The following is a 13,813-nucleotide window of genomic DNA, read 5'->3' as shown; positions in this document are numbered from 1 at the left end:
TCGCAGTCACTGCTCGCCCCTGTCTTCTGAGAAGGAGGGGCTCGCGCTGCATGACCCGGATGTGTTTCTCCATTCGGCGGCGGTGAAAGGAGACCACAGAGTGCTGGGTTGTGGAGGTGGCTTCCTTACACTGTCTTCAGTATGCAGCGATTACTCTTTCCGCGCCTGAAGTCCTTGATGGGGAACCCGTGCCTACGGCTCCTGGGTCCTAGGGCGGCGCCTAGAACGCAGGTACCGCACCGCAGCCGACTCAAGCGCGGAATCGGACATGGGGCGAAAGAGTCAGGAGAAAAATAATAGATAATTCGACATCACATTGACGTAGTTCCTTAGAATTCACAACGCATTTCTTTGTGCCCAAAGTCCCTGAGTTAAAGATCTGGACTTGCCACTTACTGGCTGTGTGATATCAGCCAAGTTAGGTAACCTTTCTGTCCCTTAGTTTTTTCGTCTGTAAAATGGGAATTGCAATACCTACTTCATAAGTTTCTGGGGAGGATTGAATAATTTCCTATACAGCAAGCGCTTAGCACATAGTAAAAGCTCAGTAATTTTTACCTATATATTTGAGGTTTGCTAAAAGCCCTCAGGTAGTCAGGTATGGAACTATAATCCCATTCTACAGAGAAGGAAATTGAGGCTTAATTTAAGTTGTCTAAAGTTAGGAAACAGAACACGAACCTTTGGACTCAGGGACAGAATCAGAAGAGGGTGTTTTATTTGCTCAACAAATAATTATTGAGTGATTATTATGTGTTAGGAAAGATAAATACCAAAAGTCTCCCACCCTAGAGGAAGGCACAGTTAATTCGCTTGTAATTCATTTGTCAAATCTTTATTAAGATCTTGTTATGTAAGGGAATGTGTTAGAAATGAAATTTGCAGGAGGGAAAGCACCAGACCGACCAGATACTGCTGTCCCACACTCCTAGCTTAGTGGTTGGTAGAGACAGATGAACCTGAAGTACATTGCAATGTGTTAAGGGCTGAGATAGGGGAGGTACAGTGTAGTGTGAGAACGACTTGTTGCAGACCTGGCAGAGTCTAGGAACACTTCCCAGAGGAGGTGACAACTAAACTAAGATCTATAGTTGATGTTACCAATTAGACAACAAGGAGCGTCCCAGTCAGAGAAGTCATGTTTAAATTCCCACAGGAGAAAGAAAATCCATACTTAGGTGTGGAGTTAAGTCTGGGGGAAGCATGCTGAGACTAGAAGGTTCATGTGGTATGGGGATGGATTGGAGTGAGGCAAGACTAGAGGCAGGAAAACCAGGTGCAGGGGTGGCGGGGGGGGGTGAAGGGGGATGTGGATGCAGTGATTTGGATAGGAGATGATGATTTACTAGAGCAGAAGCGGTGGAGATGTGACTGTACAGGGTACTCCACTCTAGACAGAGTGGGATTGTGTATGAGAGTAGTGGACTGAGGCCTTTCCCTCTGTCTCCAGTTGTAATTTGTCTGTCTTGATCCTTAGTGTGGTTGCAGCTGTGGGATCAGGCACCTCTTAAGGCCAGGGCAATACAGCACCATCTCTGAAGTAGCTTTGCAGTCTGGAAGGGGTACAGTGTCCCTTCCCTCAAAAGCTGCTGAGCGGGTGGTGGGCCGATGGCTCCTGGTCTGCAGTGGAACAGTGGCTGGAGCAGTTATTCTTGGTGGAATGACTAGGTGAGTAATTTGCTCATAGTGAGAGTCAGCTATTTGGGTCATCAGTAGAAACATGGAATGACTAAGGGGGAAGAGTCCTCAGGAATCATCTAGTCTAGCTCCCTCATTTTATATATGCAGAGGGACATGTCGGATGACTTGCCCTGCTATAGAACAATCTAGAGTTTTATTATTAGGAGCCCTTCATAAAGACTTGTTTAGGTCTTAACTGTTTTGATATGCATTGTTTTTATGTATTTTCCCTCTACATACAGTTTTCAAATTTGTCTCAATTTTTTTTGTATAGTTTGTTTGAATTAAATCCACATAAGTTCCATGTATCACAATTGGTTCATATGCCTCTTAGGTCTCTTTAAATCTATAAAGAGATTTTATAGATTTAGATTCTTCTCCCTTCCTCCCCCATTCTTTGTAGTTTTGTTGGTTTTTTTTGTTGTTGTTGTTGTTTTTTTTTTGCTATTAAAGAAACCCAACTGATTTGTCATATGGAGTTTCCCACAGTCTGGATTTTGCTGATTGCATACTTGTGGTGGCGTTTAACATGTTCTCTTATCCCCTGTATTTCCTGTAAATGGGTTGTTGCTTGATTGGATTCAGGATGGGAGCAGGGGGCAAAATCCTTCATAGGTGATTACAACATTCATAAATATCTGGTGTCTATTAGAGATACCAACAGCCATTGATTATCATTGCCTAGATCCATGATTTCATTACAGTTGCAAAATTCTAATAATTTATTAGCTCAACTCTAAAGAGGAACTTTCTCTCATCAACAGTTTGGTTATCCTAAGGTACTGTTTGTACAGTTTGTATAGGAAAGGCAGGATAAATAAATTCCCTTTATTTACCAATTCTGAAAATAATAAATTGGTTCCCAAGCATCCTCCAAAGGTGATCAATAAAGTTTTTGGTTTTTTACATATTATGAGCTCATCGGTTTAAATGTGTTTGATGTTTCAATCCATTGCTTTGATGGTGTGCTCAGATTGTTCCATCTTTAGTCAATGGGAGCCTCTTCAAATTGTCTCCAGGGTTTTTTGTTTTTTTTTTTTGACAGGGTACTAGTAACCTTTAATTCTATGCTTTCTGGATATGATGTTCCAGGTTCATCTTCTACATTTCTTGCCTCTGACCTAAAATCAGCCTTTTACCTTAGGAATCCTTGCTCCTTTTGGTGAAAATACCTTCTGGTGTTAATACAGTATGTGTTGCTCAGATTTCCTCCACATTCCCTGTACCCTTATTTCAAAATATCATATGTTGTATAGGCCGTTATGGGAAACTGCAACACATTTGAATTTTATTAGCTTTAAATTCACTCAAGAATCTAAACTGTTTTATATCTAACAAATCTCTTTTCCCTGTGTAAATAATGTCTCATATCCATGTAGGGCACATTTCTTGGGTGTAAGGGTTGATATTACCTGTTAAGGAATGTTAGTGAAAGAAAGAGGTAAAGAGAGTTGAATGAAAGGATTGAGAGAATAAGGAGTCAAGAAACGTGTACCTGATGGCAGCTCTTTCTGGTGAAATTTTAAGCAGTAAGAAGAAAGCAAGGTGTCAAAAAAGGATATAGTGAAATGTTGTGTTTACCTTTAGAGGGGTTAAGTTCAGATCCCCGTTTCTGTTAACTGTTCATGAGAAATCCAGCATTGCATGGGCACCCGTGCATGTGTGCACACACCACTTCTTTCCTATCTTAAGGTTGACAGAGTCTGGCCTGTCAATGGTAGACTGGAATTTAATAAAGGAGATGAAGCCACCTACACACCAAGAGGAATGGGAAGCAGAATTCCAAAAATATCAGCAATTTCCAGAATTTAAAATGTAAGTATTATAGAAAATCAGGTAAACGCCCCACTAGGCCTTCTCAATCTTTTGCGTATTTCAGCATTTCAGAATGGTTAGATTCCATTATTGATATTTGCTCCAGTTATGTTTAGTGAGCTTTCTACTCTAAACCTCCAGTTCCAGAGTGATCCTGGGGTCACGGATGAGGAAGAAGGCAGACCTTTCATTTCAGGCTTCAAAACTGAGAATGCTCCTGCATTCTCTCGGTAAATAACAGTCAGATGGATGTTTCCTCTTTCTTCTTTTTTGACTTCCCTTCCTCCCAGCTTGAATCATGATATGACACTGGCCGAATTCAAGTTCATCTGGTACATGGAGTACTCACATCGAATGTGGGGTCGCCTTGTGGGCCTCACATACATCCTACCTGCTGCCTATTTTTGGAGAAAGGGCTGGCTCAGCCGTGGCATGAAAGGACGTGTTCTTGCCCTGTGTGGGTTAGTCTGCTTCCAGGTGAGATTTATTCAAGTTTGGGAAACCAGAGATGCTTCCAGGAGCTTCCTGGTTGGTATTGTTTTTAAGGAAAGAATCTGAGTCTGTATTACAGGGTGGGTAAGAGGATGAATTTTAGTGTTACAAGCGTGGCCCAGCTGCCACTTAGTAGGGCAAGTTGTCTACCTTCGGTAGGCTATGCTTTCCTTACCTGTAAATAGGGATAATAATAGTGCCTACTGGTTGACTTATGTGACTATTAAATGAGATAGATCATGCATATACAATACTTAGTTTAGTTCCTGGAATTAGTAAGCACTCAGTAAATATATTTTTGTGTCACAAGAGTTTCTTTCCTGTCATGGATCTCTTCCTGGGTTCTTTTCTCCTCCCCTTTTCTCACTTGTCTGCTCTATGGCTTTTCTGTGCTAGAATGGCTAAAGAAGCAAATTTGAAAGCTCCCACAGTTAAGGGTTTGGTGAGACTGAGACTGAGAGCCAAGAAAAGGAATATGAGAGAAGGTACTTATGAGTATTTGGGTCATGATTCTACGCCCTCAGAGAGAGTCTTAGAGCTCAAAGGAACATCAGAGTTTGATCAGGAAGAAGCTAATTGGTTAATTTGACTCTGAAGTAGTAAGCATATGAACCAATTAGAAAGAATTAAAGAGGGAGATGGAAGAGACAAAATAGAGGCAATAGAAACAGGTAAAGAGACATTAGTAAATGTCCCTAAGACCTAGGGAAGGGTTGGTAAAACAAAATGAAAGTTTATTTTAGAATGAAAAAAAAAAACCCCACTAAAGATCGACTCCAAGGGCGGTAGAAATTTGAAGATGGCACATGGGGTTATGGGAAGAAGAAAGTGGGGCTGGCAAATCACACTTTACACTCCTTTTCTTCCAATGTCCTATGCAGATGAAATCAAGATAATTAGACCATCCAGGGTCATCACTAAGGATAAAGACATGCCCCAGAAGATTTCCTGAGGAGAGCTATGTAGAAGAGGTGGGAGAATCCCACCTCTTGACATGCTTCTATTGACTTGGGAGAGTTGGGGTGAAAGGGCTATATCTTATCTGATAGAAATGAAACTGACAGTTGTTTGGTTAATTGAAAAAGTTAAGCAGAGAATCAGAATAATACATACCTTGCATTTTTAAGCTTAAGCCTGTACTTTGATTACTTTTTTTTTTAAATGAAGAGCTAAGACCTGTTCTTTAAGTCCTCTGATCGGAATTTAACTTCAGATCTCTTGCATCCTCATAAACTATTATTTCATTTCATTTTCCTTAAAGAAGAGTGGGAACTTAGACATTTGCAAAGCAATCTGCTGGCAAAGCCTTACAAATTTTTTACTCCCCTCTACCCAAAACTTTTATAATTGTCTATTCCTACTAACTTGACAATGATTGTTATTAAGCAGTTATCTTTATCAAAGCTTTTCCAAAGCATATGATCTAGTTTGTATAGAAAAAACTCTCTTTTTATTCTTATAGTTCACTGGTTTAAATAATATTAAATTATAGCAAGTATTTCTAAGGTTTTGCGCATAGATACACTTTTGTGTACTTTTCTGTATTTGGCTTATACTTGAATAAAATGTTAATCTAAGCAGTGGTTAAGTATTTGTGGTGCTATGTGTGAAAATGTGGATAGGTTACGACTCCTGGGATACTGGGGATATGGGAAGATATGGAAAGGAGAGGTCAGGTAGGGAGTACTGATAATTGATAACTCGCTTTCTCAGATAGTAAAGTTGAATAGACAGATCCAGCTGTGTGTTATTTGCCCCTTCTGTTTTTGGTTCTAGGGTCTGTTGGGATGGTATATGGTGAAAAGTGGATTAGAAGAAAAACCAGACTCCCATGACATCCCTCGGGTCAGTCAGTACCGCCTTGCTGCCCACCTGGGATCAGCCCTTGTTCTTTATTGTGCCAGCTTGTGGACATCACTCTCACTGTTGCTCCCTCAGCACAAGGTAAAAGTCAGTCTATGCTGTTAGTACATCTACACAGATGCTGACAGGGTCACAGGAACAGAAATTCTGCTTCTTATGGGAAGTTATAAATCAAAATGCACACATTCCCTTAGTAACATCTACCGATTTACCAGAAATTAGATATAATCAAATATGACAGAAGCATTGAACTTTGAGATTCTAGAAAGCTTTGGAACTGCAAAGGAAAATGTGTCATTACTCTTTTGAGCTGGAACAACTCATTCAAAGGAAAATTAGTACAGGAGCCAAATATTCTGTTTGCACTGCCTGTTGGGAACAGTGAAAACATGAATTTTAGAAAAGGTAGGAAGGGGTTGCAACAAGAGCCTTACTTGTGACTCCCAGAGGGATGGAGGAAGGCCAGAATGGAAGCTGTTTCTGAACCTTTGATGGTGTACAGGAGCCATGGGGGCTGTTTATTCTTTAGTTGGGGACCTATCATTCATCAAATCTGACAATATAGTGATCTTGTCTGAAATATTTTCTTTGTATGCTGATCAAAGGAAAACACTTTTTTAGTTTTTCTAAAAATGACTATTATTTTTGGTATTAAAGTCATGGTTGGCCTGGATAACCTGTCCATGTAATGAAGTTTGAGATGACAAAGGACTTTTAGGTAGAATTATCCAGTAGGTACTTGGAATAAGTAGCCTCAATCCCAACAAGGAGAGGAGTTGTAGACTTGGCAGTCATCCCCACAGGGAAGCCAGATGGGGTCAAAACATTGGTGCAGTAGACAATCCACATGCTTAGATTATAGAACATTTCCATCATCACAGAAAGTTCCATTGGACAGTACTGATAGATTGTCCTACGTTATCTTTCTAATGATATCTCACTCTTCATGTACTAGATTATAGACCATTTAAGGACAGTAGTCTGACTTAACTCCTTAACTCCTTTGTATCTTTATGGTAACCTGTTTATAAAGTTCTTAATAAATATTTGTTGCTTCACTGATTAGTATCAGAAGTTGGCTACAGTAAAAATAAAATCAAATTTTTATATTAACAAAACACTAAATGGAAGAGTCTCTACTTTAGGCATTTTGATTCTGACTATATTTGCAAAGCACTAAATATCATACATAAACAACATGAAAATCTAGTCCTCTATCTTAAGCCACATCATTTCAAACATGGTGAAGCATTTTTCCCTTGCAATGGGAAATGCAATGCAAATCATTTTTGAACAGATATGTAATGAGTATTTACACACTGAGCACTGGGCTAGGATTACTTCACCAAGCAAGACAGACGTCAGTTCCTGCCTTCACAAAACTTACAGGATAGCAAGGAAGACATAGTAAATGTATAAACATCGTAAAATATGATGCATATTTGAACAGAATATCTGCTGGGAATGCTCAACCTATTTAGGGAGTCAGAGAAAATGAGGCTTCAGACTGTCACTTGACTTTGGCCTTGGAGATCTTTGCTGCCTCCCGTGGTTCTTGCAGTACAGTTTATCTGAATGCTTTTCTTCTTTAGTTGCCTGAAACTCGTCAGCTTCTGTGGTTGAGGCGATGTGCTCATGGAACAGCAGGCCTAGTGTTCCTTACAGCTCTCTCAGGTAGGACTCTTCTCATCCAACGGGCTCTAGACAAACTCCAGGGGGGAGTTTGTCCTTTCCTCTTGCACCTTCCTGTTTCCCTTTCACACCTGCCTCTCTCATACCCACCATCTTCACCCTCTGTTTTCTGTTCCTTCCTCCCTTCCAAAAACCCTGCTTTCCGGTCAGTTGAACAAAAATATTGAGCATTTATCTGGATCCAGACTGCCTAGGTTCGAATCCTGGCTTTACCACCTATGAACTCTGTGACCTTGGGCAAGCTGTATAACCTCTCTGGGCCTTAGTGACCTCATTTGTAAAATGAAGATGATGGTGTACTATAAGTAATAGATGTGAAGTGCTTAAAACAGTACCTGTCATGTAGCAACTATTTAAACTTAAATAATTAAAATTAAATAAAATCTAAAATTTAATTCCTTAGTCACACTAGCCACATTTCAAGTGCTCAATAGCCACATGTGTCTAGCAACTATTTTGGATGGCAGATAGAGAATATTTCCATCATCACAGAAAGTTCTGTTGAGTAGCACTGCTGTAAATAAAACCATCAAACCAGTTATTTGTGCCCCCTCTCCTTTTTGGTGGAAGAACATGAATTCTGACTTCATAAATGCTATTTATAAAAAAACAAAGTCTCTTTTATCATAAATAATGGATCAGTCATCTATTAATTCATGGATATTTTACATGTTTATCCAGGATTTAGTTTGTAAATTTTTTTTCCACTTCTGTGTTCACTCAACCAACATTTTTTTGAGCACTTGGGGAAGACAGGCAATAAACAGTGAACATATATGGCAGATGGTGTTCAGTGCTATGAAGAAAAAAATAAAGCAGGATAAGGGGATAGACGTGAGGTTGGGGAAGTGCTGTCTTATATAGGATCATTGAGGGGATCTCTTTGATAAGGTGATATTGAGTGGAGACCTGAGGAAATGAAGGAGTATATTACGCAGGTATCTGGGGGAAAAGCATTTCCCGAATAGATCTGGTTCGTAGTGGGATAAGGAGGGCATCAAAATCACTAACAAGATGTTTCTATCGAATATGCCTTGTTCCAGAGCTTCTAGTTCTCTCCTTAAAGGGAGGCATGCCAGAATCTTGGGGTGGGAGCAGGTGAGGATGCAGTTTGTGGGTTGTTTTTTTTTAAATTCCCGTGGTGATTAGGATGTATATTCTCTGTTTAGAAACCCTTCTGTAGATCTTTTTGTTCTCTGATTATTCCTTTTTGTCTGTCTCTGGGATAATAAACTTTTTCTATGCCAAAACTAGTATTTGATCTCCTCTGTATCTCATTTTAATAAATACTATTTGCCTTGGAACATAGGGGCCTTTGTGGCAGGGCTGGATGCTGGGCTTGTTTACAATTCCTTCCCGAAGATGGGAGAATCTTGGATCCCAGAGGATCTCTTTACCTTCTCCCCCATCCTGAGGAATGTTTTTGAGAATCCCACCATGGTGCAGTTTGATCACCGGATTCTGGTAAGTCTGGCTGCTGGTTACTGGCTACTGAGCACAGGGAGCCTCTCACAGCCTTTGGGGTGTCTGAGGCACTAATGGCAGCACTAAGAGAGGGTAGAACAGAGTGGGCACTAGATTTCCTTTTCTTTTTGGGAGAAATTCAGCACCAGTTCTCTGATGTGATGTTTTTGTCCTAATTACCCACACCCCTTCCAGCCAAATTCTGGCTTTTGGGATACTGCCATCTTCTTAAAGTTGGAATATGCCTTTTGCCATCTGGCAAAGGATAACTTCCCTCAATCTTGCACACACATAGGAGAGTCATTTTAGTGGAAATGAGGCCAAGTAGAGAAGAAAGGGCAAAGATAGGCTGCTGAACATATAACTATCAGAGCTGAACCAAAACTCCAGGGAGCTAAAATGTTTGTCATCTTATTTAAGCTGATATTTATTAAGGGCCTGCTATGAGTCATGTTAAGATTGGCTTGGTAGCTGGGCGTGATATGTTGGAGTCAGGAAAGACTGGCAGCAAGGAGGCCAGCAAGAAGCAGAGGTGCCATTGCAGTACTGCAGGTGAGAGTGGTGGGGCTCTAGGCTGTGTGGGGGAGCAGAACTTGAAGAGAACAGTGGATCACAAACAGGCTGTAAGGAGAAGATTGGCTGTAGTAATGATGGTAAAGAAGATCCCAAAGTTTATTCTGTGGCATGCTTAAAACACACCCAGAAATAGGACTACTAGAATGAGTGTTGGGCTGGAGATGAAGGATGTCATCAGACTGAGGTGTGCTGGATGTGAGGTGATTGGAGCACACCTAAAGACGGAGGTCCAGAGGACTCAGACCCCCAAGGGCAACACTGGCACTTGGGCCAGTTACCTTGTGTGGGCTCAGGCCTCTTTGCCAACATTTTGTAATGAGTCTCGTTGAAATTGTCATCCTGGACAGCTCTGAAAAGGAAAAGTGAAATAGATGTAAAAAATGATAGACAAACATTCTCCTTGACATCACGGAGTGGGAAAGGAGACCCTATTGCCAATCCTTTACTGAAGTGCGGCGGGAAGGAAAATGATACTTTCACTTGTTTTTAGCCCTAGCTGCCAGTACCACTACCTTCTCTACTCACAGCCCAGGAGAATAACCCTCATGTGCTGGGGTCAGACCCATTTTAAAAATACAGGATTAGTGGGGCACCTGGTTGGTCCAGTCGGTTGAGCGTCCGACTGTGGCTCAGGTCATGATCTCACAGTTGATAGGTTTGAGCCCTGCATCGGGCTCTGTGCTGACAACTTGGAGCTGGGAGCCTGCTTTGGGTTCTGTGTCTCCCTTTCTCTCTGATCCTCCCCTGCTGACGCTCTCTCTCTCAAAAATAAACATTAAAAAAAAAGAAAGAAAAAAACCCCAGGATTCGAGAGGAGATAAAATTAGGCATAAGGATGCAAAGAATGACTTAAAAAGTGAGGGCTACCCCTGAGGGGCGCACCCATGTTGGAATTTGGAAAGGATCACTGAGAAGAGAGAGTAAGAGTGTCTAGAGTGATAGGTGCCTTGGGGAACATGAACATTTAAGTGGCAAGCAGAACATGGAGGAGACTGAGGAGTAATCAGGTGGAGCCACAGGTCGTTCTCTGCCTGGTATAAGAAAGTGCTTAATGGTGACTCACTGGTTGTAGAGAAGATACGTGTAAGATGAGCAGAAATCAGGAGGGTGGGACATTTCTTCCTGGCACTTGGTGAGATACCTTTCTTTCTGCAGGGAATCACTTCAGTTACAGCTGTGACAGTGCTCTACTTCCTCTCCCGGAGAATTCCCCTTCCTCGAAGGACCAAAATGGCAGCAGTGACTCTGCTAGCTTTGGCATATACACAGGTATAAACCACTTCTTCTTGGTCTGAGGGATCTCCAAAACTAAGTTAAAAAAGGAAGGTGACAGGCCAGGAGAAAATGATTTCAATATTTGTAATAGACTAAAAGATTAATAACCGGAAAATAAAATGAGGATATGAGTATACATAGTTCTCATAAGAGGAACAATGAATGACCAATAAATATGAAAAGCTGTTTAGCCTCATTCATGATCCGAGAGAAGCATCATGGATCTGAGAGGAGCAAATTAAAACAATGCATGCCACTTTGTGCCTGTTAGATTGGGGCAAAAATTTTTTTTTAAGATTATCAGGTATTGGCATGGGCATAAGAAAATGGATACCTTCATATATTCTTGGTGAGAGCATGAGTTGGTATAGTTTTTTCCAGAGGGCAGTTTGGCATTATCTTTTAAAATGTTAAATGTATAATCTTTTGGTCCAGAAAAGTGACTTCTTAGTTCCTGCCCTAGAAATATTCCAGTGCACAAAGAGCTGTGTACAAAGAAACTCATGGTAAAATTGCTGTGATAGTAAAAAGCTGGAAACAACCTAAATATACAAGTATGGCACACCCATACTGTGGAATACTGTGTAGCAGTTTAAAATAGTAAGATCTCAAGACGCATGTTGTTAAGTGGAAAAAAGCAAGTAGCAGAACAATCCAATTTTTAAAAGTACAGGAGTATGTTTTTCTGTAAACATCTATGAAAAAGTGTAAGTGTGTAGAAACTGATAAACTACCTTGGTTGGGGGGAACTGGGCTAGGGTGAAGGATAATTAAAGAGAATATTAGGTTTATTTTGTTTGAATTTCCTTTGTTGTGAGTATATTTACTTGTGAAAATTCTTAAATATATATTTTTAGTGTTCTGATGGGAGAATGTGGAAATTTATGTATCTGGTTGTCTATGCCCAGTCATTTGAAGTTGTGGCTCCTGCTTTTCTTACTGCATTCTTTCCTCTGTAACAGGTGGGCTTGGGCATTAGCACTCTGCTAATGTACGTTCCAACTCCTTTGGCTGCCACTCACCAGTCAGGCTCCCTGGCTCTGCTTAGTGTTGCCCTTTGGCTCATGAATGAACTCCGAAGAGTCCCAAAATAATTCCGAGGATCAGCTTCCTATGACTGAAAGTGCATTTGAGAGCTCATCAGAGAGCACAAGAACTTGGGAGTTTTCTAAAAGGATGTCCTTGGCATACCAAGTGGTTTCCAAACTGGTCAAGTTATTTAAAATTCTTTGCCTGTTTTGGGGTGTCTGGGTGACTTAGTAAAGCTCTGACTTCAGCTTGAGTCAATGATCTCACGGTTTGTGGGTTCAAGCTCTGCACTGGGGTCTCTGCTGTCAGCGCAGAGCCCACTTTGGATCCTCTGTCTCCCTCTCTCTGCCCCTCCTCTGCTCACATGCATGTGTGCTCTCTCTCAAAAATAAACATTAAAAAAGTAAAATTCTTTGCCTGTTTTTAACAAAGTCACTGAATCAAGAGTGTCATTAAGTATATTTAACTAAATATTCCTTTTTAAAATCTTTATAAATTTAGGGGCACCTGAGTGGCTGAGTTGGTTAGGCGTCCAACTTTGGCTAAGGTCATGATCTCTAGATTCATGGGATCAACCCCTGTGTCGGGCTCTGTGCTGACATCTTAGAGCCTGGAGCCTGCTTCAGATTCTATCTCCCTCTTTCTCTGCCTCTCCTGTGCTCACACCCTGTCTCTTTCTCAAAAATAAACATTAAAACAAACTTTATAAATTTAGTTTTTTTGTTGAAAACCAAATTTAACGTAGAGAAATGTCTGCCTTTGTTCCTTTTTAGTAGGCTGTCTAGGTTTCTTAATGTTAGCAAGCTCTTGATTCGACATGCATGAGCTCTTGTCTCCTTGACCCCGAGTCCTGAATTATGCCTAAGGAGAAATTCCTTATGATCTCCACTTCCATCAGGTGAAGATTCAAAGGGAAGGACTTGGCATACCTTAAGTAGCCAGACAGCCTTCAGCGAGAAATAAGTGTCTTCTAGTATCCTGATTTTCAAAATGGGGAAAGGGTAGATTTTGACAAGTTTAATGTCTATATGTAACAAAATGGCTTAGAAGTACTTAGAAAAGGAAATAACACTAGTAACCCACTTGGATTCGTCAAGCACTAACCTAGTTCTTTTGATTGCTATAACATTGCTAGGTCACATGGAATAGATAGTATGAATCAGTTCCTGAGAGAGGTTCGTAACAGCCTCATGGACAAGAAAAGTATGGCCTTGATGGTGTACGTAGTACTTGGACATCTATTAAGATATGTGAACAAATTTTTGATTAACAAATTATAATTCTGGTCTATCTTGACATGTCATAGGGCTCTTATTCAGTTTTATTTTTTAAATCAGTGATTTGGATGAAGGCATCAGAAAGATCAGACCTGAGGATGGAACAACCCAACATTGTTAATATAATAGATGAACGTCACAACTCAAAACAATTCCAGAGTGGCACCATCAAGATACAAATATAAATGTAACATCCTCATTTAAATTAAATAGGTTGTATAAGTTTGGGATAGAGAAACCTGGCATCCTATCATTTCATATAAAGAAGGCAGGGATTTCAGTTGGCCATCGGCTCAACTTGCACCAAAAGTGTAATGACACTGATAAAAATTAGTGGTGTTTCAGATTTCATCAATGGAAGTGTCACAGCTGCACTCAGAATACTTCAGTTGCAAGTGCTGTGTTTCGCTATTGGTACCCCATTTAAGGAGGGCACTGATTACTAAGTATGTCTCCAGAGGAAGGGACCAGGATGGTGAGGAGTCCAGAACTCACACCACACAGGGAATACTTGAAGGAAGTAGGGGCATTGAACTGTAGAACATTCAGACAGAGCAGAGCTGGGAACAATGGCTAGAAGGTGCAGAAAGCTAGTTTTTAGTTTTGTAGAAGACAAGAGTCGGATCCAAACAAAAGCCCACTAGGGTGCA

At 40.7% G+C, this 13,813-nt stretch overlaps 1 protein-coding gene across 2 annotated transcripts; it reads left to right on the top strand.

The window, feature by feature from the left end:
- Window position 1: 1 nt before the first annotated feature.
- LOC106966855 (cytochrome c oxidase assembly protein COX15 homolog) lies at window positions 2–12,295 on the top strand. Of its 2 annotated transcripts, XM_015062998.3 has the most exons (9): window positions 2–231; window positions 1,478–1,668; window positions 3,373–3,495; window positions 3,786–3,972; window positions 5,764–5,931; window positions 7,443–7,524; window positions 8,852–9,006; window positions 10,738–10,851; window positions 11,820–12,295. In XM_015062998.3, exons 1-9 carry the CDS (start codon window positions 142–144, stop codon window positions 11,949–11,951), a joined length of 1,242 nt encoding a protein of 413 aa, XP_014918484.1. In that variant the 5' UTR covers window positions 2–141; the 3' UTR covers window positions 11,952–12,295. The 2 variants fall into 2 exon arrangements, with proteins under 2 accessions (XP_014918484.1, XP_026918629.1); XM_027062828.2 differs by lacking the exon at window positions 1,478–1,668 and having other exon boundaries at window positions 95–231.
- Window positions 12,296–13,813: the final 1,518 nt, after the last annotated feature.

This window comes from Acinonyx jubatus, chromosome D2, assembly GCF_027475565.1.
Source record: "Acinonyx jubatus isolate Ajub_Pintada_27869175 chromosome D2, VMU_Ajub_asm_v1.0, whole genome shotgun sequence".
NCBI lineage: Eukaryota > Metazoa > Chordata > Mammalia > Carnivora > Felidae > Acinonyx > Acinonyx jubatus.
This window is presented reverse-complemented; position numbering and strand designations above follow the sequence as displayed.